This window comes from Octodon degus, unplaced genomic scaffold, assembly GCF_000260255.1.
Source record: "Octodon degus isolate 3935 unplaced genomic scaffold, OctDeg1.0 scaffold00002, whole genome shotgun sequence".
NCBI lineage: Eukaryota > Metazoa > Chordata > Mammalia > Rodentia > Octodontidae > Octodon > Octodon degus.
In genome coordinates, this window is record NW_004524578.1 from 5,160,158 (window position 1) to 5,183,067 (window position 22,910).

At 47.0% G+C, this 22,910-nt stretch overlaps 1 protein-coding gene across 3 annotated transcripts in view; it reads left to right on the forward strand.

The window, feature by feature from the left end:
* Adamts17 (ADAM metallopeptidase with thrombospondin type 1 motif 17) overlaps window positions 1-22,910 on the forward strand; it is a 356,834-nt gene that overhangs the window by 125,920 nt on the left and 208,004 nt on the right. For all 3 annotated transcript variants that reach the window (XM_023709886.1, XM_004623253.2, XM_023709894.1), the window contains exon 8: window positions 22,789-22,894. In XM_023709886.1, the coding sequence (XP_023565654.1) occupies window positions 22,789-22,894 (106 nt within the window). The remainder of the gene's footprint in view (window positions 1-22,788; window positions 22,895-22,910) is intronic.

Here is a 22,910-nt window from a genome sequence, read left to right on the forward strand (position 1 = left end):
TCTTTATCACTTGTATGTGTGGTGTTATACCTAAGAAACTGTTTTTTTTTTTCTATTTCTTTTTTAAAAATTTTTTTAAATTTATTTTTATTGAGAAATAAATATGAATGAGACAGTTTCACAGCTGATTAATAGGACAGTTTTGATAATCAATACACTGTACATTGTTATCTTCTTAGTGGTTATCCGTAGTACAAGAAGCAGACAGGCTATTCTTTCCAAACACTGTTAGTACACCTCTTTCTTCTCATTGCTAAGAAATTGTTGTCTTGGGTTAGAATACAAAGATTTACTCCAATATTTTCTCCTAAGAATGTTACATTTTTATGTGGGGTGTGTGTGTGTGTATGTGTGTGGGGGTAGAATCCAGAGCCATCCCCTTGCTAGGGATGCACTCTACCACTGAGCCCTATTTTCGGTGATATGTTCAACAAACCTGTAATCTACTTTCATTTTGTTTCCTGTTTGTGGTGGATGTCTACATTTGTCTTCTTGCATACGGATATCTACTGTCCCTGAACTTTTATTAAAAAGATTGTTATTTCCCTTGTTGAATTGTTTTGGCCCACATAACACTGTGCTGAGAAAACTCAGATGTTTTGAAGATGCCCCTATTCTCCTGTTGAATAGGGGCATCTTACTACTTTTCCTCTTTCAAGAGATGTCTCTGAACCATAAACCCATCCCCAGACAGTCCCTACTGGCTAATTACAAATTTAATATTCATTCTTTGTCTTGAAAATAGCATTTTTTGCCTCAGGAAGCTAATTTATGTTTAGAATTAGGTTGGATCAAACACATAAGAGGGCCGAGAGTAGGAAGACACCTTGATCTTGGAGAAGAGAATATGATGTTTCCCAAGAGTGCGCTCAATGCATGCTGTGAATTTTGTCTTAATAAATATCTCTATGCTATTGTTATGAATCCACCTACTTCTCCATCTGAGCAAGTTGCCTAGAGGACTCTCTTTCCCCTCAATGAGCAAAGGACTTAGGACTCGTGTGCTCAGAACACCAAGACCAAGCAGAGGTGCTCTCTGGGAGCCTCTGGAGAAAGCGCTAAGGTAGCTTGGCAGATAGCAGGCAGGGTCCAGGGCAGGTGAGAGTAGCAGGAAAAGGGGCTTCTTGCCCTACCTTGGAGGGAATCAGTCCAAATTAAGGTAGCACACAGAGCAGGCAAAGGGGCCAAAGGTGAGGGTGAATAGTGTTGTTCCAAACATTGTAACTTGCCGCCTTTCAAGTGGGCATGGGGTGACCCTTGCACCTACATCCTGGCCCATATGGTGGTGTTGGCAAACCTGTGGCACGCATGCCACAGTGGGCTGTTTATATCATTGAAAGCTCTAAAAGGTTTGCCATCAGTGCCCTAGGGCATGTATCTCAGTTTCTTTCCACCTTACAGGGATGAAATGCCCAATACCAGCAACTTAAAGGAAGAGAGGCTTATTTTGGCTCATGCTTTAGAAGTCTCAGCATGTCTGTTTGTTAGGTTCAAATTTAGAAAATGGCAAATGGCATGCTGGGTAGGTCTCCTGTGGAGGAGAGCGGTTCTACTTATGTGCTGGCAGCCAGGAAGCAGGCAGAAGAGAAGAGCATAGAAAGAGACAAATCCTTCCGGGTCATGCTCCCTGTGACCTGGCTCTTCTAAATAACCCTACCTGCTAAATGCAAGTCAGCTAAAGCAACCCCCATTTGCCTTCCAAAAGCCCACCTCTGAGTGCATGAGGCTGTTAGCGGACAATTAGACATAAACCACAACACTGCACAGAGTGGCCTCGGATGCCAATGAAAGTGGTGTTTTCCCAGCACCCAACTCTTTATTCTTCTGTTTCCTGCTTTCCTTAAGTTGTTGAGAAAAGCATTTTAAGACTCAGCACTCCTTCTCATTGGTGACTGCTATGGCTGATGATTGCAAAATTATTCCGTGCTTCATGACCTAGAGTTTTTGCTTGATAAGTGATTTTTAATTGTTTAAAAATCTGGACTTGGTCAAAATAATTATGCTGATAATACTTATTCAGCATTTACTCTGTGAAAAGTGCTTTATTCACGTTATTTATTTAATCCTTGACTCCAAGAGGTAGGTAATAGGTGCATTGTACGAATAGTGGAAAGGCTTGGAGAGATGACACAGTTGTCATTGTTGCCCAGGCAGTCAGTGGCAGAGGGAGCTTTGGTGGTTGCAAATTGCTTGGCTTCCGCTGCCTTGGTTATTCACGCCAGGCAAACCAGACCAGGTTCTCTGCTGGCTACGTGATGCCCTGTGGAGCTCTCTGAGGTAGAGAGGGTCAGATGATGAAAGAGAAATGTCTGGCATCCTGAAATCAAGGCTAAAAGTGAGCTTCCCATTCCTGTGATAGTGGATGGTGACAGGGCTGGAGATATCAGAGAAATAGCCAATCTTTTGGCCTGGATCCATTTGGTAAATGCTTCAGACAAGGTCCAGAAAGAAAATCTGAAAAGATCCCCAGGAAAATTGTTGCCTGTTCTTCTAAGTGGTGCATCCTTCATGTGGACATCTTGCTTTGTGTTGGAAATTTGTCTACCCCTTCTGGTGTGCCACATGGGTTAGCCAGCTCACTCCATCCTCTTTTTATTGATGTGGCATTCCACATGCAGTCGTGAAAGCCACCTCTGCTGTAGGCAGACCCTAATCAGCGCAGTGCAGGGGCCAGGAAATAGCACTCTGCATTTTTTGAGTGGTCATTTTTGAAGAGAAGGTCCAATATTGAGACAGTTGGCATTAATCTCTATTTCCTAATAAATGAAATTTTGATAAATGAGTTTTATACCAGACTGAGGTACAGAAGATCAATGGAACAGTAGGATAGATTGGGAGTGTTTCTCTCCAGGGCTGTTGATGCTACAGGGCAATAATGGTGAACTTGTCATGAGAATAAATCATAGCAAACTTCTACTTCCTTATCTCGTCATTATTTCAGAAATGATAAGTCAGGTTCATCTCAGAAGAAATCTATAGCACAATTTAGGTTTATAGTGTGTGGAACCAGATAATTAGTTAAGGAATGTCATATTGATGTGCTTAAGAAGGGATTTCAGCCTCCTACATGAGTAGGTGGGATGGGCCTATGAACCTAGAACATTCTGTGGTTTCCTGGCCTGGGAAGAGTGGGGGGGTTGAGAGGTTAACAGTAGAGTTAGAAAATGGCCAAAAAATGTCTAAAATCCATACTCCTTCCAAAGATAGACTTGAAGGGGGGGGGGTCTATCTCTGTTTGTGAAGTATCTCTCTTTTACCCAAAGTTTACCTGCTTTGATATTTATCCAACACTGGATGGATTTATGGGAAAAACACAACTCTTCCATCCTGGTGGACACTGGGATGAAAGACTCTTGGGACGAGTGTGTAGCATGCGGCAGGAAATGCGCCTTCGACTGTACTCTCGAAGCTGAAAGAATAGATGTTGCTACTGTTTTCTAAGTGATCTGGTGACTTGTCAGTATTCTTCAAGAGGAGAGCAAAACAGACAAATGGATCTTGTGCTGGGATCTTACTTGTGTTAACTTTCTGTGAATTCACTGTTAAGAAATAACTGGCTTTCAGAAAACAAGGATAACCGGTTATAAACAAAAGCATACCACTGCTGCATAAAGGCTATTTCCATATGGATTTAATCCACGCACCCCAATAAAAACACACCAAAATACAATAAAAGGTCCTACATTAGAAACAGCCCCAGGAAAGCAGGTCAGGGGCCTTGTCCAACAGAGCAGTTTCTTTTTAAAGTTTGAATATATATTTTTAACTCCCAGGATTTTGTGCAAATGCTCTTCTTATGATGGAAATGTATCTTTGGGGGGAGGGGGAGACCAGAAATTGAACTCAGGACTTTGCACTTGCCAGGCAAGCACTGTGCTGCTGAGTTACATCCCCTGCCCCCCAATGGAGCTATATCTTTTCTTTTCTTTTCTTTTCTTTACTTTTTTTTTTGGAACTGAGGATTAAACTCAGACCCTTGTGCTTGCCAGGGAAGTGCTTATTCTACTGAGCCATTTCCCCAGCCCCTGGAACTATATCTTGATAAACCCATTGCAAGTTGAAAATACTATAAGTCAAAAATGCATTAAATAAATATAACCAAAAATGCATTAAATACATCCAATCTACCAAACACCCTCACTTGGTTGGCACTATAGTTCACTGGAGAGTGTGGGTTGGAATTGTGTGGCTGCCCAGAAGCTGTGACTCACTGCCACTGCTGCCACTGGACCCACACATCACCAACCCAGAAAATAGAAAAACTCAAAGTTTGCTTTCTGCTGAATGAGTATGGTTGAGCCGCCCTGTCAAGTCCCCGAATCCTAAAGGTAAAGTCAGGAACCATTTGTGTTAGGAAGTCATCTGCCTGCCTGCTGGGGGCCCGGGGAAAGGGGGGGTGGTCTGTGCCTACCTACCCTCTGGCTATTTCCTCTTTCACTTGCACATTCTTTACAAGCACAACACCCACTGTAAACTGAATACTTAGCTCAGAGTACTTCCTCCACCGAGAACCTGCACCTAATTGACAAAGTGCAGGGCTCTCTCTGCGCTGCCTGGCCCCTGTCTTAAAAGTAACATTCGGGGTGAATCATGACAGACCCTTCCTGGTCTGCTCATATGTGAGTTGAGATCTGGCCAAGAAAGCACACTCTGCGAACCATTACTGGTTATCACCTTCTGAGGAATGCTCGGGCAATCCCTGAGGGCCGAAGGGTAATTTTCCCAGGATCTTTCCCTCTGGCTTGGCTGTCCAGGAAAGAATTTTTCCAAGGGAATGTCCTTGATTATATTCAGAGATTCCTGTGTTTTGTGTTTTCAACTTTTTTGAGGTTATGGGCCCCCTTTGGAAATTTGATGAAAGCTATAAACCTTTTTGCAAATAACATGTATATACGGAATTTTGCATGGTTTTAAGGGTTAAAGACATCTGTGTGAGAGGCTTGTTAGCTTATGTTTTAATAGGAAAATCCCTGGACTTTTCATAGTAGTTGGCAGATCTGCTGTTCCCTGGAATGCATTATGCACAGCCCTGACTGCATCTGTCTCCCATATCTGCCGTCTGTCCACCCTTGGAGGCAGAGAGCTCTTACCTCTTGGGCGGCTCCAGGGAAATGTGCAGCCACTCTGCGTTCAGCAGCCAGAGAAGCTTATTTATTCCCCTGGTAAGTGAGGACAGTAACAGCTTCTCCATGAGGTGGTAGTTGTACGAGTGTGCATGCACATATATGTGTATATGTATAGGCACATATGTGCACACGGCATGCATGGGGGCTACTGGCCAGAACCAGGTGGGGGAGCCCCAGCTGCGCAGAGGTGCGCACCTAGACGGCATCCTGGTGCTTCCTGCGGCGCACACATTCCTCAGTGCAGAACGACCTTACAGCTTTTTTGGATGGACCAAATTGCTGTCCTTATCTTCATTTACAATCTCATGAACAGCTCCAAAAAGCCTTCAGTCCTGATCATCTTGCCAGGTATTGTCAAAGCTCTTAAGCTTTGTTAGTATGCTGGATAGGAATTGATATGTGTGTTTTCTTGGATTTTATTTTGTATTTCTCTACCAGTGAAGTTGAGTGTTTCTTAGCACTTTTGAACATATAAGTTCAAAACATCTTCTCCATGTCTTTGTCTTTAATTTTGTTTATGATGCCTTTTGTTATGGAGAAGTTTTCAGGGTGGATTTAGCTAGATATCTCACTCTCCCATTGTGATTTCTGCATTTAGATCCTGTCTCAAAAATTCTTTACTAACCAAAGATCATAAAGACATCCCTTACATTTTCTTCTGACAGGTTCAAAGTCTTGTTCTCACTCTTGTATATTTCATCTCTTTAGAGTTTATTTTGTGTCAGGTATGAGGTGGGAAGTCTAATTCCCTGGCTTCTCTGCAGATCTCCTACTGACCCAGTGCCTTTGGCTAGTCTATGGCTTTCTGTGTATCTGATATTATAAGAAAAGTCAAGCAATCTGAAGTTTATGTAAACTCAACTAATTTTTAATTGTTCATGACTGATGTGGGTTTCTATTTAAATATTAAGTGGACCAAAGAGCAACATTTCTACACTCAGATCCTTCTTTGGCAATGAATTTGTAGCTGCTGATGTAATCATTCTGGGCAAAGCATCTGCTCCAAGGGCCTCAGATTGCCGCCTGCTCCTTCACTCATTTGTACTTTGACCTTGGGGAGTGGTTGACCTCTCAGCATCTTGATTTCTCTTTGATAACGTGGGTATGGTAACAGCATGACATAAAAGTATCCTGGGCTTGGTACACGCATCTTGTTTGACAGATATTGGTGTCCATCAGTGTTGTCCTCATCCTGGTTTACTTTTCCCTGTTCAAGTCCTCCTCTGTCAGCAAAGGTTGGTGCTTCATACAGCAGGCAGTGCTAATGTGAGCTTGCTCCCGCGCAGCACTTGAGAATGTATTTAAGCTGTGCTGGGCTGTTGGTTAAATCGATAGGGGTGGTGGCTCAGAGTCGCTTGGTGTCTGCAAAGATAGATTTGTGCAGATACCTGGACTGCAGCGAAGATGGACTTCTTCCTGCAGTAGAGCCTTTTGCCCTGGATCTGGGCTCCTGAAAGCGGGGGTGAGCCTGTCCTGGCAAGAGCTGGGGAGACCATTTGATGCCCTACCTTTAAGGCCACCTTGGGAGGGAAAAGATAAGTAAAGTGAGCTTTGGGGACATTTTCCAGCTATTTAGCTTAAGGTAATAACAAAAGTTTGGGCTTGGAGCCAGAAGGGAAGAAAGGAATTTTAGAGTCTGAGCAGCCGGAAATAGCTGGGCCTGGTAATTCCTGAGCTAGAATAAACTAGGAAGAGGGAGCACGCCTGAGCAAAGCTACCTTCTGCGCATGCGCATGGGTGCACGCAAGCGGTCTGTGCTTCCGGGGCTCCAACCCAAGTCTGTCACACTGAGCTATGCCCTGAGCCCTTCCTTTTTGTATTTTGTTTGGCCTCTCTATATACTCTAGGCAAGAATCAAACTTGTGATCCCTGCACCTTGGCCTGCTGGAATGCTGGGATTGTAGGCATGGGTCACCATTCCCTTGGATGCAATTGTAGTCTTTTGACCTGGAAGGGGTCAAAAGCTTCAGGAGGCTTAGTGTGGGAAGATAAGTTTCCTCAGAGTGGGATGAGTGAAGGGCAGCCAGGCTAGCCAGAGGAATGCCACTTGGGGCTCACATGGGAGCCTAGCCCCGGGACATCGCATGGGGCACAGGGAATTGTGTGAAATTGTTTAAAAGGCAAGGACTATTTGTTTATTCTCTTTGGACATTTTTGTTTTTTTTTGTTTTGTTTTGTTTTGTTTTTGTTTGTTTATTTTTTTTTTCCCCTTTGGACATTTTTGTATATGTGCTGCTAAAGTGAGTACTCTTTGGACATTTTATTTTCTCATTATTTTCTAACGTATTTGGTACAAGGTCTCACAATATAGTTCAGACTTGTAGTGATCCTCCTGTTTTCAGCCTCCCCAGTGCTGGAACTCAGGCATGCGCCACCACACCTAGTCTTGGTGGCTGGCTGAGCTTGCCCAGGGGTGGGCCAGGCATGGCTCATGGTGCCAGGGATCCAACCCCAGCCCCTATGCTTGCCTAAGCAGGAGCTTAGGCCACCGAGTGATCTCGTGGGCCCACTTTGGACATTTTAAGGCCACACACTGACGTGCATGCTCTTTCTGTGGTCTGGAATAATCCTAAAACCTGAGGTAGCCTATTAGTAACAGGCTGCATCTGTAGGCCCAGAGCAGGGAAATGACCTCACCCCAAAGGCAGAGCCAGGGACCCGGTTCCTCCACCTCCTGCTGGCTGGCGATGACTCCAGAGGCTGGGTGGCGCTTTCCTTAACTGCTGTTTCCTCTTTGCTCTTTGTACCCACCTGACTTCACAGTACGCTGCTGAAACATACTTTCCAAACACTAACCTTATTTTCTTGTCAATGAAATATCATCATTTTTGCTTCCTTCCAGCAAAGGCTGAAGGAGATGAGGGCCTGCCCCAAGCCCTCCAAAGAAGGCTTGTCATGGTGGACAGACAATAGTTCATGCGTGTTGAGATCATTCCCACGTGGCAGCTATGGGATCCCATGTTTAATTAAGGTGCTGCAGTGCCTCGTTAGGAGGTGACTTATGGACTTGTGCTCAGAAGCTGGAACCTAGAACTGCTGTAGGCTCACCTGAGCTTCTATATGTAGCTCAGCAGCGGGTCCCCGAGTGATCCCTCCATTCTTCAGCCAGCACTCAGGTGGGAAGTGTGTACACCAGCTTGAAGGTTTCACCTGAATTCCACATTTCACCCCCAAGACAGTGGCTTTCTGGGCTAAGCACTGAGTAAGAAGTATGATTTCTTAATTATTCTAAACAAGCTTTGCTTTTCTTTGCTGACATGGCCAGTCTTTCCATGCATGCCCTTGTCTTCTACTCCTCCTGTAGACATACAGTGATTAGAGCAGGAAGCACCCATGAAGCTGTTTGGCAAGGTTGTCTCGGGGGAACTCTAAGGACATTCCATTGTGAGGGCCTCGGGAGACAGTGAAGGTGGAGCAGAGAAACAGCTCATGTGGCCCAGGATGTGTAAGCAATACAGAGGAGGCCAGGTGACACAGGCAACACTGGACAGTGGCCAGCATGTGTCACTATGTCTTCCTCAGCCTCTGACACTTGAGTGTACACTTAAGGCATATTTTTCCCACCTAAACTATCCCATTATGCTGGCCATTTCCAGATAGTTAAACCAATGCCGTTGTCTCCTTCTATCGCACTTGTATGTGTGCATCTGTTTAATGTTTTAAAATTTCAATTGAGGTATAATTTAGAAAAGGATAACTGAATCTAAGTGTGCCACTCAGTGAATGTTTGCAAACTGGGAACTCGGGTCAAGAAACAAGACAAGTCTAATGCTCAACGAAAGACTCTTCCATGTCCCCTCTGGTGTCCAGTTTCTCCAGGGTAACTATGTCCTGACTTTTTGATCACTTCAGAAATCATTATAAGGCAAGCAAAGTGAAATAAATGAGATCCACATGTGCAAACATTGTATTATCTCACTAGTATGAGAACCCAAAAGAATGATTAAAATCTGAAAGGTACAACAGATACTGTGAAAGAGAAATAAATTGTACAATGGGAAGGAAAAACTAGGATGAGGAAAAAGACATATTTAGGTATATATGCAGGCTAGTTTGGATGATTGTACTGCTGATTTCTGCTGGTCTTTTGAAAGGAGCAGTTAATGCTTAAATGTTTTTTCTTTTGATTCTTTTGAATTTCTTTCAGATTTTAATTCTTTTAGGTTCTCACACTAATGAGATAATAATAATAACTCTTTTGTTATTGTTTTGTTTTGGTTTTTCTTTAAACCAATCTTGCATGTTTCTATCTGGTAACCTGAACAACTAACTTGAAGATAACGCCATGCAGTACAGGAACCATTGTTGAATTCCTATGACTTTGTTTAGTGAAATTTTATATCGTTTCTAATGCTGCTTCTTTCTATTACTATTTTGTATTCTTTAAAAAAGAAATAAATGAAACCCCAAAGCCCACCATCCTCGTGACCGCCTCCCAGGTCAGGAAGTAGCATCTGTCTGCCGTGCACTCCCACCCTCCCTGGAGCTCCGTCCCAGTCACCTCTGCTCTCCACAGCAAGTCAGGGCTCTGCAGACCTTCGGAGTGAATGCTCCCTGGAGTCTCCCTGCCTGCTGCGCTGAGCCTTGTGCATCTGGAATTCCCCTTGCTGCTCCGCTTTCCTTGACAGCCCCTACGCAGGTGCAGTAGTAGGGCTTCCATTCTGCAGGCTTTGTGGAGCCCCGGGAAGACTTGTGGGTTCCCAAGGAGACCTCGCAGATGGCTTCTGCAGTGCTGTGCCCTCTCGTTGTCTCTCATGAGGGCCACGTTGTCTTGCCCGGCCAGCCTTCAGGATTCCCTGGGACCGTGAAGAAGGCTTCAGGGCTCCAATTCTTCAGACCTAGCAATGTGTGACTTTTACACGAGTCTTGGAATTGCCTCACTCTTCCTTCCTAGGCCGTGTTTATGAGTCTTTTTAGAACTTTTCATAGGAGCTGGGAAATTCCAAGGAGTCCACCGCAGATGGAAACGCATGGTGATGTGAATGACTTGGGCTGTGTCTGGCACGATGCTGGGTCTCTGCTTCCTTTACAGGGATCCTGCGTTGTAACGCATGTGCCAAATGACTGAAGAATGTCACTTCTGCGCCTCCAAAGGCAGCTAACGGTTGAGGTGTTATGTGATTTTAAATACGAGCCATCAACACTTCCACTCGACCGTAGCATTCATTCTTCTCTACCGCGTGTCTTTGTCGCTGGTGCAGCTTGAAGCATGTGCAACTTTGCAGCTCGATTTCTTGTTACTCAACCATGCTCTAAGTATCAGGCGTGGCCTCTCAGGGGGACGCGGGGCCGTGGTGTTGTGCAAGAAATCAAATGAAGGAGGGCGCCCCCAGGTGACCGTTTCTCTTGTCCATCGTCTGTGAGCGTGAGGTGCGGCTCCAGGCACTTCCATCTGTACCCAGGTTACTCTCGGGGTCTGTCAAGCTGTGCGGCCACCTAACCCAATACCGGGCGGGATGGTGTCAGCAGTAGACACTTCTCACAGCTCTGGGGACTGGAAAGTCCAGGATCAAGGTGCTGGTAGGGTTGGTTTATGGCGTGGGCTCTCTTTCCTGGCTTGGCAGTGGCTACCTTTTCACTGTGACTTTATGTGGCCTCTCGTGTTTACTTTGGAGACACTGGAGGACACATGTACTCTCAGGGGTGTCTTCCTCTTGTAAGGACACTAGACTTACTAGGCTGTCATCTTTACAACTCTACCTAACCTGAATCATCTCCTGAAAGTCACTATGTTGAATTACATCCACATGAGTTGTTAAGAGTCCAACCTCTAGAGCCCAGGAAACACACTTCCCCCCACCCCTGGGCAGGATCGACCTTCACACCAGTCCCCAACCACTTTGCCACCTTCTGGCTTGAGCTGTCGTTGCAGCTCAGCAACCCTCCCTCATGTCCATGCCTGTGACTGCTCTGAAGTTAATTCTCAGAATTCGGGGAGATCATGATTCCAGGCGCATGCTTTGCACAGGTCACAGGTCAAAGGTCACAAGACCCGATCAGGAATGTGCCTCTCCTTCCGGGTGTCTCTGCATCTGCCCAGGGAGCCTGTGAGTCCCCTGTGGGGAGATCTAGTCCTGTGGCAAGCTTAGAGGTCTCACTCCCCACATGGCAGAGGCATGTTTAGGCAAAATGCATCACTCTTCTTTCCAGTCTTACCAACTTCACAATGTCCACATCCCACAGACAGGAGTATGTCCTATCCCACCAGTCAGTGGGAAACAATTATAGTGAGAGGAGATAGAGGAATCTAAAGATTGTTGAAGTAGCGCTAGCACAGTTCATCTTTAAATTACTGACCAAAATAATGCTGAGCCAAGCGGCTGACTGGAGTATGCGAATGTGTTAGTGCTTTCAAAATTCAGTGGGGTCTGCTGGGTAGCAGGGTGGCATCAGTGTCTCTCCCCGCTTTACAGGACCGTCATCCTGTGCTTTCTGACCAGGAACAAGGCACACGGGAACACCTGTGTGCACACAGAGGCCTGCACATGTGCGTGCAGGGTTGGATGCCGCGTGCCGAGGTATAGACACTGTGCACAGGCTTGGTAGGTAGTGGTAGGGTTGGAGCAAAAGCAGCCCACAAAGTCTCATATGTTGAGAGGAAGAGTTTGTGAGGGTGATTGGACTGGCAGTGTTCTGCACTCATCGGAGCTTCACCCACAGATGAGCTCGCAGCTGAACACACCGTGAGGAAGTGCAACCCGGTTGGGGGAGGCGGCTCTCCTGGCGCAGCCTCATTCCTGGCTCCTTGTCTCCATCTGCTTCCTGGCCCCTCAGGGTTGAGCGATTTTCCCTTGCCAGTCTCTTTCTTCAAGATATTCGTATGTTGGAGCCGGCTGACCTTGGACTGAACCCTCTGAAACCAGGAGATAAAATGAACTTATCCCTCTTTAAGTTGCAGACGGCAGGTATTTTGTTCTAGAAACGGAAAGATATGTAATGCAAGCGACTGCCTGTCCTGAAGGCAGGTGTGAGGAGGTGGGCGTCGATGCCTCCATATGCACAGAAGTCCTGCAGTGGGCCTCGCAGGGCTGTCGTGCCTGCTGCGCCAGTGGTGCTCCCTGCAGACAGTCCCCAGGAGAGGAGCTGGTCCTGGGCTCTCAGGAATATCTGCAGGCAAATGTGCTGAGAGGCAACTCTGCTGTGACAGGGGAACAAAGGAAAAATCAGGAACGTGAGCAATGTGGCAGTCAGCATCCACTCTCGAGAGTTCAGTGGGCACTGACGTCCCTGAAGCGGTGGCGTTAGAGCCTCCAGGCTCTCAGGCATGGCTGAGAATCTCCACTCTCCTCTCCTCTTTCCTCCTTGCCTCTTTACTGTATGATGTTCTTGAGGCGATTTCCCTGGGGCCTGTGCTGCTGTTGCTAGCTTAGAATTCATACCTGGCTGGAGGCCCATCATGTCCAGGCAGCCAGGAAACACTTGATGAAGTGTTTTTCACAATAAGAGACTGTCAAGGCTCCTCCAGTGACCCAAGGTGAACCTCCTGGGCCCTTTGCCTGGGCACCAGGCAAGGCCTATTCCACAAGCACTGAGGGCTCTGTGGATTGCTGCTGCTGCTGCTTTTTTTTTTTAAGATACAGGGTCTCACTATATAGTTTAGACTCGTAGTGATCTTCCTGTCTCAGCCTCCCCAGTGCTAGTATTAGAGTGCACAGTACGCCTGGGGTCCCAGGGCTGACACAGCATGTAGACTGGGGATCAATCTCAGCTTGTCTAGGTAGGTGCTTAGGCCACTGAGCTATCTCCCCAGCCCTCCCTGAGCTTCTTTAAGGAGGGTCATACTAGTCACTTGAGGAATGTGATATTGGTTCCCCCGAGGCCCCCACCTATCTGTGTCTCCTCTGGACACATGTACCATCTTGTCTGGAGGGGGGGAAATCTACCTGGTGCCTCCATGAACATGGCTCACATTGAGTGTCAACAGTTATTTATTTCTCTTCCCTCCCACTCCCCTGGCCTCTTTTGATTTTTGCATAATGTAGCACACTGTTGGCATAAAGTTTTTTGCTTCTACTTTATAATCTTCCAGGAAACTTGCTCTTCCATTTACACTTAACTCCTTAACCTCATCAACAATCCTGACTTAGAGGATCCACTGCTCCAGCAGAGACCTTCGGGTCCTATATGGGGACCCAATTTTGCCACCTGATTCCCTCCTTGGGGACATTGTCCCTTCTGAAAGCCCAGGTTCCTGGAGGCACCTGGAAGACCTAGGCTGAGGGCATTGGTGTCCCCAAGGTGGGACCTATAAGTAGCACTGGTCAGAGAGTGAGACCCAGGGTGGTTGTCTGTCCATACTCTGACTTGTGACTAAGAATCCTGCATGCAGCAGCGGCTTAGGTGACACTGGAATACACAAGCCATCTAACGGTGGTAGCCTGTGCTGCTACAGCGCTTAGCAGAAAGCCACCGTGCAGAGGGGAAATGGGGCGCTTCCTTAGAGAATGCGCCAGCACATCCGTCGCTTGGTGTGGCAATTGCAGTGACTGTAATGGCCTTACCAGATATGTCTCCTCTGGCAGGAAGTTGGGATTTTTTCCCCATTGACATGCTTTTCATGTTATCTGGTTTTGCCTGCTCTGAGTGTGGACACTTCTTTGTTCTCTTTTAACAGTTGTATAGTTTCAGGGCTTATATGTAGGTGTTCAGTTCATTCTGACTTCAGTTTCACATGTGATGTGAGGTGGAAGGGTTCACATTTTCCAATGCATGTGGACATCTGGTTGTCCTGGCACCCTTTGCTGAAAAGACCCTTGTCACCCCATTGAATGGTTTTGCCACTCAGGTCAAAAATCTGCTGGCGGTTGATGCGAGAGTTTATTTCCTGCCAGACTCTCAACTCTGTTTTCATTGATCTGGATGCCCCTTTCTGTGCCAGGATCACACAGTCATTCTCATCACTCTGAGTGGTATTAAGTTTCACAGTTGTGAATGTGTGTCTTTGTGTGATGAGACTATGAAAAACTGCCTTTGGCCCCTTTACTACTTCACTGAACCTCGAGTGAGTTGCTGAAGTTTTTCCTTCTCTTGCTTGGTCACTGAGTGTTTGGCATAGGCATTTTGAATGGCAGTGGCAACTTCTGCCAGTGCTGGTGTTAGGGAGGAGGCCAGCATCTCTCTTTAGGGCCATAGCTCCCATCTGTGCTTAGCGTAGGGGTACATACCTTTGCTCACTGTCTCAGTTAACTCTCCTCTCATTGCTGAGATAAGTACCCGACACCCAAGATGAAGGAAGGAAAGGTTTATTTAGCTCCCAGTTACTGGAGGTTCTAGTCTACACTCAGCAGGCTCCAAGGCAGAGAGGCACAGGGCAGAGGGCAGCAGTTCATGGTGGCGGCAGATAGCAAGAAGAGCCAAGGGGGTGTGGGTAGCAGCAGCAATGACAACAGAGAGCCTGTCTCTCTGTCTCTCTGATATTGCATTCAGGATATCACCCCAAGATGGGAGCAGTACTCACACCCATAATCCCAGCAGTACTAAAACCTATAATCCTAGTGGATCATTAGTTAATCTCAAACTCTAGAAGTGCCATGACTGCGTGAGGCTTTGGGGGGACAACTAGACACAAACCATAACATTCACCCACCTTCTTTCCACTATGGCTGAGCCTCCATGGCCCAGGAGAGAAGAGAAAAAGTGGGTTACCTGCCAGTGGTGGACTGCAGAGGTATGGTGGGGTCAAGGAGAGGTCATTACGCTTTGCTCCACGATTTGGGGGCTGATTTGGGACCGAAAGCCGTGGACAAGCAGGTCTGGAGTGTGGAGCTTCTCAGTTCCAGTTGGAAGAGCCAGGTTAACCTGGCCACCTCTCCTGCGACCCTTCTGGAACCTCTCAGGGCACTTTCCTGAGCCATTAGAGGCCACACCTGTCCTTCAGACCCTCTGGAGCCTGTGGCTAATGTGGAGGAGGTGGCCTCATGAACCATGGACCTCAAAGAGCATAGACAGAGGAGAGCTGGGCATGACAATGAAGCATGCCAGAACTCGGGAGGCTGAGGCAGGAGGATCACTGTGAGTTCCAAGCTAGCCTGGGCTGTATAGTGAGTTTAAGGCCAGTCTGAATTACAGAGCAAGACCCTGTCTCAAAGAGAAAATAACAAATTAGAACACCAAAAAACAACCTACAGAGGAAAATTAACCTGAGTTAAATCACTTAAATAGCACAGAGTTAGGAACGAGAGGTGACACTTAGAACTGAATTTTTTATTGCGACTGGTGCTGAGGACTTCATTTTGCCTGCAGATGGGACGTGGTTTTTCAGCGTGCAGCAGACCCGCGCTCCGCACTTGTTTTCGCCTACTGGCAGCTCTGTCCGTGTCAGTCCTGGAGCATTTGGCAGTCACTCATGGCCATGTGCAGAGTGGTGAAAAATTTGAGTCACCAGACAGGCGCGCTCCCAGCTGAGGTTGAACAAGGCCATGCTCTGCCTTCCCGTTTCAACTCGCCTACTATAAACAAGCGCCTTTTCACAGAGGATTTAGTGCCACGTTTTTTGCATTTTTGTGCTTTTTCTTGGTGAGTTCATTGCTGAAAGTGGCCCGACCATTGTGCGTAAGAGCTGTGTAAGTGTTCTAAGAGCAAGCCTGTTGGGATGAGCCTTATGGAGAAAATATGCAGGAGGGAAGAAGGAAGGATAAATTCCCCACACAGGCATGAGTTGCAGGGCTGTTGGCTCAGAGTTCAATGCTGTGAATCAAAATGTATTGAATAAGTTACCCTTAAGCAGAAACACTTATGCAGATCGGGTGACAAAAACCTACATAGAGGCTCATGGGAAACTAACTCTGTATTTTCCCTGGGAGCCATGGCTCAGTGTTTAATAAATCAGTGGTCATGGCAACTTTTTAGACTCCACCTACCAATGTGAGTTCAGTCCCCCCTGGTGTGCTATGTGTGTGCACGCACACACACACGTACCCAAATATGTATGTATGAATTTAAATTTTATTTTATTTTTTAATGTATTTGGTTGTTCCAAGGTCTCACTACACAGCTTGTACTCATAGTGATCCTCCTGTTTGCAGCACCCACAGCACTGGGATTACAGGCGAGTGCCACAAGGCCCGGACTCTGTGGCTAGCTCAGCCCAACCTGTGGGCAGGGCTGGTGTAGCTCGTGGTGCCAGGGATCAAACCTCAGTCCCTGCACTTGCCTAAGCTTGCATAAGCAGGCAGTTTAGCCCACTGAGCTGTCACCAGCCCTAAATTTAAATTTTATATATACATATATATATAACCTGCCTACCAAGAGTAGCAAAAATTAGCTGTAGGTATTTTCTTTTTTTTTTTTTTTTTTTTTTTTTTTTTTTTTTTTTATTTATTTGAGAGAGAGAGAGAGAGAGAGAGAGAGAGAGAGAGAGAGAGAGAGAGTGGTGTGTGTGTGTGGCCAGCTCAGCCCACCAGGGGGCGGGGCTGGCTGGCATGTGGTGCTGGGGGATTGAACCGCGGTCCCCGATGCTTTGCTAAGCTTGTTCTAAGTAGGCGCTTTAGACCACTGAGCCATCTCTCCAGCCCCTAGCTGTAGGTATTTTCCGTCCGTCATACTAGATTCTAAGCTCTTTGCCCTTAAATGCTATTCTACATTCACATTCATGCTGCTTGTCCACGTGATAGTCAGGTCCAAGCCTCAACAATCAAAAGAAGTCACCAAGTGAATACATGTGCCTTTATTTTTTGTCACTGAGGGTGTGGTGTCCTGCGATAACCTCGGGGTGGTGGAACCTTGAACAGTGGGCAGGAGAAGCTTGACCATCTCACTTAACTGTGGACAGACCCTGAGCAGCTCTGACTCATGGGCAACAAAGCCAACAGCTGTGAGCTGTTACGCACAGTGATTTATTGGATGAGCCCAAGTTTACACAGTTGGGTGATGTTTACTCCGTAAATCTAAAGAGGATCAAATGCTCAGCTGGGAGTTTATGAATTTAAAGCTTACACTGTGCAGTTTTCTACTGAAAAAGAAAATAATTAAGTGTCCTCATCTGATCTCTCCTCCAAAATTGTGCTCCTACAGAGAAAGAGGAGAGAAGTGGGGAGAGACAGGGCCTGTGTCCAGTTGGAAAGGCTGGGAAGGCAAGCTGGGGGAGCTGGTAGCTACGATCCTCTTCTCTGGATGAATGAGATGTGCTTCCCCTGGGGCAGAGTGGCCCACCACAGCCTTGATTTCTGTACTCTATGTTTCAGATTTCAAAAAAGTATGTTTTACTTCCCTAGTTGGTGCCAGAGAGGCAGTAGAGGGAGAATCACTGCTTAGGACAGAAGCACAATTCGGTTATGTGTTCATGGGACGCGAACTGCTGACCACCAGCTGCCTGAACCGCACACTGAGAATGCCAGTCCCGAGGGCTTTTGCCTTTGGCCTCTGACTTCCCTGACTGTGGCAAACTGCCTTGGATAAGTGGACTTTCATAGCACCATGCATGTTAACTGTACTAAACTTAAGCCTAATCTAATTAATTTAATTTGACTTTGTAATAAAAGGAGAAAATGAGAACTATCTCAGGCTGGCCAGATAGCTCAGCAGACAAAGCACCTGCTTAGGCAGTTGATCCCCAACATGCTGTGCTGGCGCGCCCCAGGGCGCACTGAGACGGTGGTGGAGACTGGGAGTGGTGGGGTGCGCCTGTAAATCCCAGCGCTTGAGAGGCTGAAAACAGAGAATCACTGAGTCCGATCTACATAGTAAGACCCTATACACCCTGCAGACCCTGTCCTAAATTTGAGAAAAGAAAGAAAGGAGAATAAAAATGAGAAATATCTCTAATTCATTTTCCACATCATAGAAGTAACAACTATTAGTATTACATATCTAACTTCTTCTCATCTTCTGATTTATAGGATTGAGAACATTTGGATTAACACCTGAGATGTTTCACCCAGATCTCCACATAAGGAAGCGTTCAGATCTATGAAAATCTAGGGCCGGGGAGATGGCTCAGTAGAATAAGCGCTTCCCTGGCAAGGGCAAGGATCTGAGTTCAAGCCCCAGTTCCGCAAAAAAAAAGAAAAAAAAAGTCCTCAACAGTTACTAATTTCTGTTCGTTACCAAGCTCTGGTGCAGGAGGTACCAGGTTTACGTGGGTGAGTTGGGGTATTGGAGGAGAGCCCTGCATTTTTATCATTTGGATGCTGATTAACCATGTAACTGTCTGCTGAGCCTCACTTTCCCCATCTGTAGCATGACACTTATGATACCATTAAGGAGGGACAAGCAGTCTTGGCCGTGGTGAATCACAGCCAACACAAGCCACTCGGCTTTCTGCTTCCCCTCTGTCCCAAGGAGCTGTGCCAACATATGGAGTTAATGTTTTTTTCTTTCTTTCTTTTTTTTTTTTTTTTGGCGGAATCAGGGGTTGAACTCAAGCCCTTGCGCTTGCCAGGGAAGCGCTTATTCTACTGAGCCATCTCCTTGGCCCAGGAGTTAATGTTTTCAAACACTTTTAATCACAGAAGCCTAAAGCCATAGAAAGCACCACTGTGGTGGCCTAGGAAGCCCACACTAACAGGGAACTGCAGTGCACTGGGAGGGACTGTGACTCTCCAGCATCAGCCTTGCCAGCAGCAGGATTTGTGCTGCAGCCTTTTCTTGTAAATCAATACAGAAAAACTAGATTGTCTTCATTTCTTTACAAGCGCTGGTGTGGGGTTTGGTGACTTTTTCCAGTTTGGTTTCTTCAGCATTAGTAGTGGGAATGTGTGTTCATCGGCTCTCTATCACTACAACAAATAACCAACTTATAAGAAGAAAAGGTTTATTTTTGCCTCATGATGTTGGTGCTTCCAGTCCCTGGTCAAGTGGACCCATTGTTTTCAAGCATGTAGTGTGGGCACCAAGTGACAATGGCAGGAAGTGTGTGGCCCAGCTGATTGCTGAGTGCACAGCCAGGGAGCTACAAAGGAAGAGGAAACAACCACAGCCCACTGAACCCTCCAAAGGCACGCCCCCAGCACCTACTTCCCTCCCACTAGGCCCCGCCTCTTAAAGGCTCCTCTGTGACCCTGCAGAACAGCCTTGTTACCTAAGCCCTGAGGACTCCCTGCTCGCTAGACTGCTGTTTATTTCCATCACCCATTCACTGCTGGTGGGCTTTGTTAGCTGCTGAAGCTCCGCAGCTGATCATTTACTTTTACAGCAGCCTGGGCTTTTCTCCAGGCTTTATTTTGCACATTTGAAGTGTTTCCATGTCATTGCTCATAAACTCCCGCAGTTCTTATGTGAGCTCTGTTGTCAGGGGCCATTTTCTATTTTCTTTTCTCGCTTGCTTGGTTGTAATAAGCAGGCTGGTCGCCATTGTAATTAGTTCTTAAATAGCAGGAGCCTTTGTGCCAAGGACATTTTTCTAAATTGTTTTCTAGCTTAAAAAGTCATCTGCACCTTAAACAAATTAAAATGCAGTTATCAGGCCACCACTGTTTCCCTAGCAGTGTGTGCTACGTAATCAGAGTGGACGGGCGGGTCTTCCAGCTTTGGTGCGGAGAGCTGCCCGGCTGGGAAGTGTTTATGTGGCGTTTAGGGTCTGCTGGTTCAGCAGCGGAGCCCAGGACTGGCGTGCCCAGGACAGCCAGATCAGCACTTCTGGCCTTGCTGGGTCTCCCTCCCCTCCTCTCTGTGCCACTTCTCTAGAGCTTGCATGTCTGATTGTTTCTAATTAATTCATTGACCCAGAGAGGCTGTGGGCTGGGCTAGGGAGACACTCTAGGTGTGGGTGTGTGGGTGTGTGGGGTGTGTGCATGCATGTGGGTGCATGTGTGCTGTCTACTGGTAGTCCACCTCCTCACCGGTAGACTTTCAGCAGCAATCTCCAAAGCATGTTTATTTTATTTTTTTTCCTTTTTAATTCTTTATTTCTTTATTGAGAAATAAATATGAATGAGACAGTTTCACAGCTGATTAATAGAACAGTTTTGATAATACATTGTACATTGTTATCTTCTTAGTGGTTATCCATAGTACAAGAAGCAGACAGGATATTCTGTTCAAACACTGTTAGTACACCTCTTTCCTCGCATTGAATTAAGCAAAAGTAGCTGTAAATTTATCCTATTTTGTATATATAAATACAAAATGATCTTTCCTTTGTATCCTTTTTTTTAAATTGTCAGAGGTGAATATTCTATTGGCATCTAAATACTATAGGTGCTTGAATTCAACTAAACATCTAACACTGTCTAGCAGTCTATAATATTAGTGGGTTATCCTCAGAAGTTATTGACTTGAGCCTTTTACAGCTCATCATATTAATATGGCTTTGTATACTTCGTTTTTATACTTATCTGCTGGATGGTTAAGACCAAGATATAGCAAGACATATATAACAAGAAATGTAACTTTTGTATCTGATAAGGTCAGCCAAGTACTCTCAGGATTTATCCTGTAGCCCTGTACCACCCTTTGTACATCCTTTTGTCAGTGTCAGACATGAGGATGAGTCACGGCCATTGTCCAAAGCACGTTTAAACAAAACCAGGATAATGACCTTTGGTTTGGAGAAACCAAATTGTGTCCTTTCCCACTGTCATTTTGGTCCTCCCAGTGGTCCAGTGATGGATCATGGTATCCACCTGGGGAAACTGTCTCAAAACCCAATAAGATCCAATTTCTTTTTTCCCCCATTCATTTATTTACTACTGCTGCTTCCTCCTTTTCCTCCTCCTCCTCCTCTTCTTCCTCTTCCTCTTCCTTTTCCTCCTCTTCCTCTCCCGCTCCCTCTTCATCTCCCTCTCCTCCTTCTCCTTCTCCCTCTTCTTCTCCTTGCTTTTGCTCTTCTTCCTCTTCTGCAACATCCTCTTTTTTCTTTCTTCCTCTTAGCCAACCATGCTGCATGTTCCCAATACACGTAGACATGTATTAACTGGGCTCAGGGTGTGGGTGTGAACTGCCAGCTGAGTCGCCGGCCAAAGCTCTAGAACCAAATCTTCAGAGCCAGCCACGTGAGCCGTTCCCACGCATGGGGGAGCGTGTGCCCTGTGTGTGGACAAGCTCTGCATCTGCTTGTTTTATGGGTTTTTTTTTGTTTGTTTGTTTTTGTTTTATCTGTACTGGAAACGTGGCTGAGAGCCTCACATATCTCGTGTGTACTAGCTCTCTGCCCCACCACAGAGCTATACCTCAGCCCAGACTTTTACTTTTATGGAACCCACGCACGTGGCATTCTCCCTCTGTTGCTGCCCTGGACAAGGATAAGAATGAGCATGTATAGCAGGTAGAAGTGATAGAAAAGCAGAACTAGGACTGGCTTCAAGTGAGGGGGATTAGTAGGATATAATGTGAACAAAGAGGATATTGGGCGAGGTCTTCGGGAGCAGGAAGGAAAGGTCCTTCATAATACTTTCCCCACACTGTTCTCCCCAACTCTTTATCAGTTCTTCCTGTCCTTCCAAAATGTATTTGGAAAGTTAGTGGAAGGAGCCCTGAGGCTTGGGCATGTGCAGCTGGGCGGTGGAAAGCGCCTGCACTGCAGGACATCCTGTCCTTTCTGGGTGGTCACAGCTCATCGGTGGTGTGCGGCTGGTGGGCGGAGCCCAGTGGGTCTAGCCTGCATCTGCGCGTTGGTAGCTACTGCCCCGCAGCAGTGAGCCTGCAGAGCTGCATCTGGCCGGACTTCGCAGGGCAGGCTACCAAACCTCCTCCTCTGCTGGAGTATCTGTCTCACAAGGGTTACGGGGGGAGGCTCACAGAAGGGTAGACCCCAACAGCAAGGGAAGGCAGAGGGCGGGGTCCTGGGGTACTGCTGTGGTGAGGGACGTCTGTCCTGAGTGCAGGAGAAGTGTAAAGGGCTGCGTGGGCTGAGGTGCTCTGGAGAGCCAGCCTCTGACTGACGTGTGGCCAGCGGAGGCTGCCTGCAGCCTGCCTGATGTTCCTCAGACGGCCTTGTGCACATGCACTCCTCTGGAAGAACCACCTTCCGCCCTGGAAAACTCCCACCCCTCCTCCAGCCCTGGCCGCCACTGTCCCCTGATCCAGCGCCTCCAGGCCTCTGTGTGCAGCTTCTGGCACGCACACCTCCCTGCACCGCAGTTCTTCCTCCCGGTGTGTGCTGGCTCTTCCTCCCGCAGGGTATGAGTAGGCTGCTCTAGAGTCCGCGGTGATTTCGTAGGTCCTCACCTCCCAGAGTTCTCGCATCCCTGCTCCAGCCCGCTGTCTCCTTGGAGGACTAAGGAAGCGTTCAGAGCGAGCCACGCAGCCCTCCGAGGCCGTGCTCTGTGGTCCCCAGTCAAGACCCAAGCTCATGCCCATCCCAAGAGCAGCTGAGAGCAGCGTCGCCTGTATAGATCCAGCCATGGGTAGAGGCACAAGATGCCCAGAGTACAAAATTTAAGGCAGTGGTCCTCCTTCGGGAGTATACAGAATCAGGGCCAGCCTCTAAGAGGAAGAGCCTCCTTCAGCTTAGCACATGGGACACCTTCCCTGACCTCCGCCCTGCCAGTGCTGAGTGCTGAGGTGGCCCTGGGGTCCAGCTGACCCGGCTGATCTTGGGGAAGTTACCGTTCCTTTCCATCTCAGTTTCCCTCATCCTGAGTGAGGAGATTAAATCAGGTGATGTGAATAAGCTATTCAGCATGTGGTTCCATCAAGCCTCAAACGCCGGGTGGATGCTTATGATTACTGTTGTTGTTCGGGCTCCCCCATTCTGAAGAGGGTGTGTCTTGTGTCTCTGCTGCAGGAATTGCTTACTTAGGAGGCGTGTGCAGTGCTAAGAGGAAGTGTGTGCTGGCCGAAGACAATGGGCTCAATCTGGCCTTCACCATAGCGCACGAGCTGGGCCACAAGTAAGTACCAGCCCCC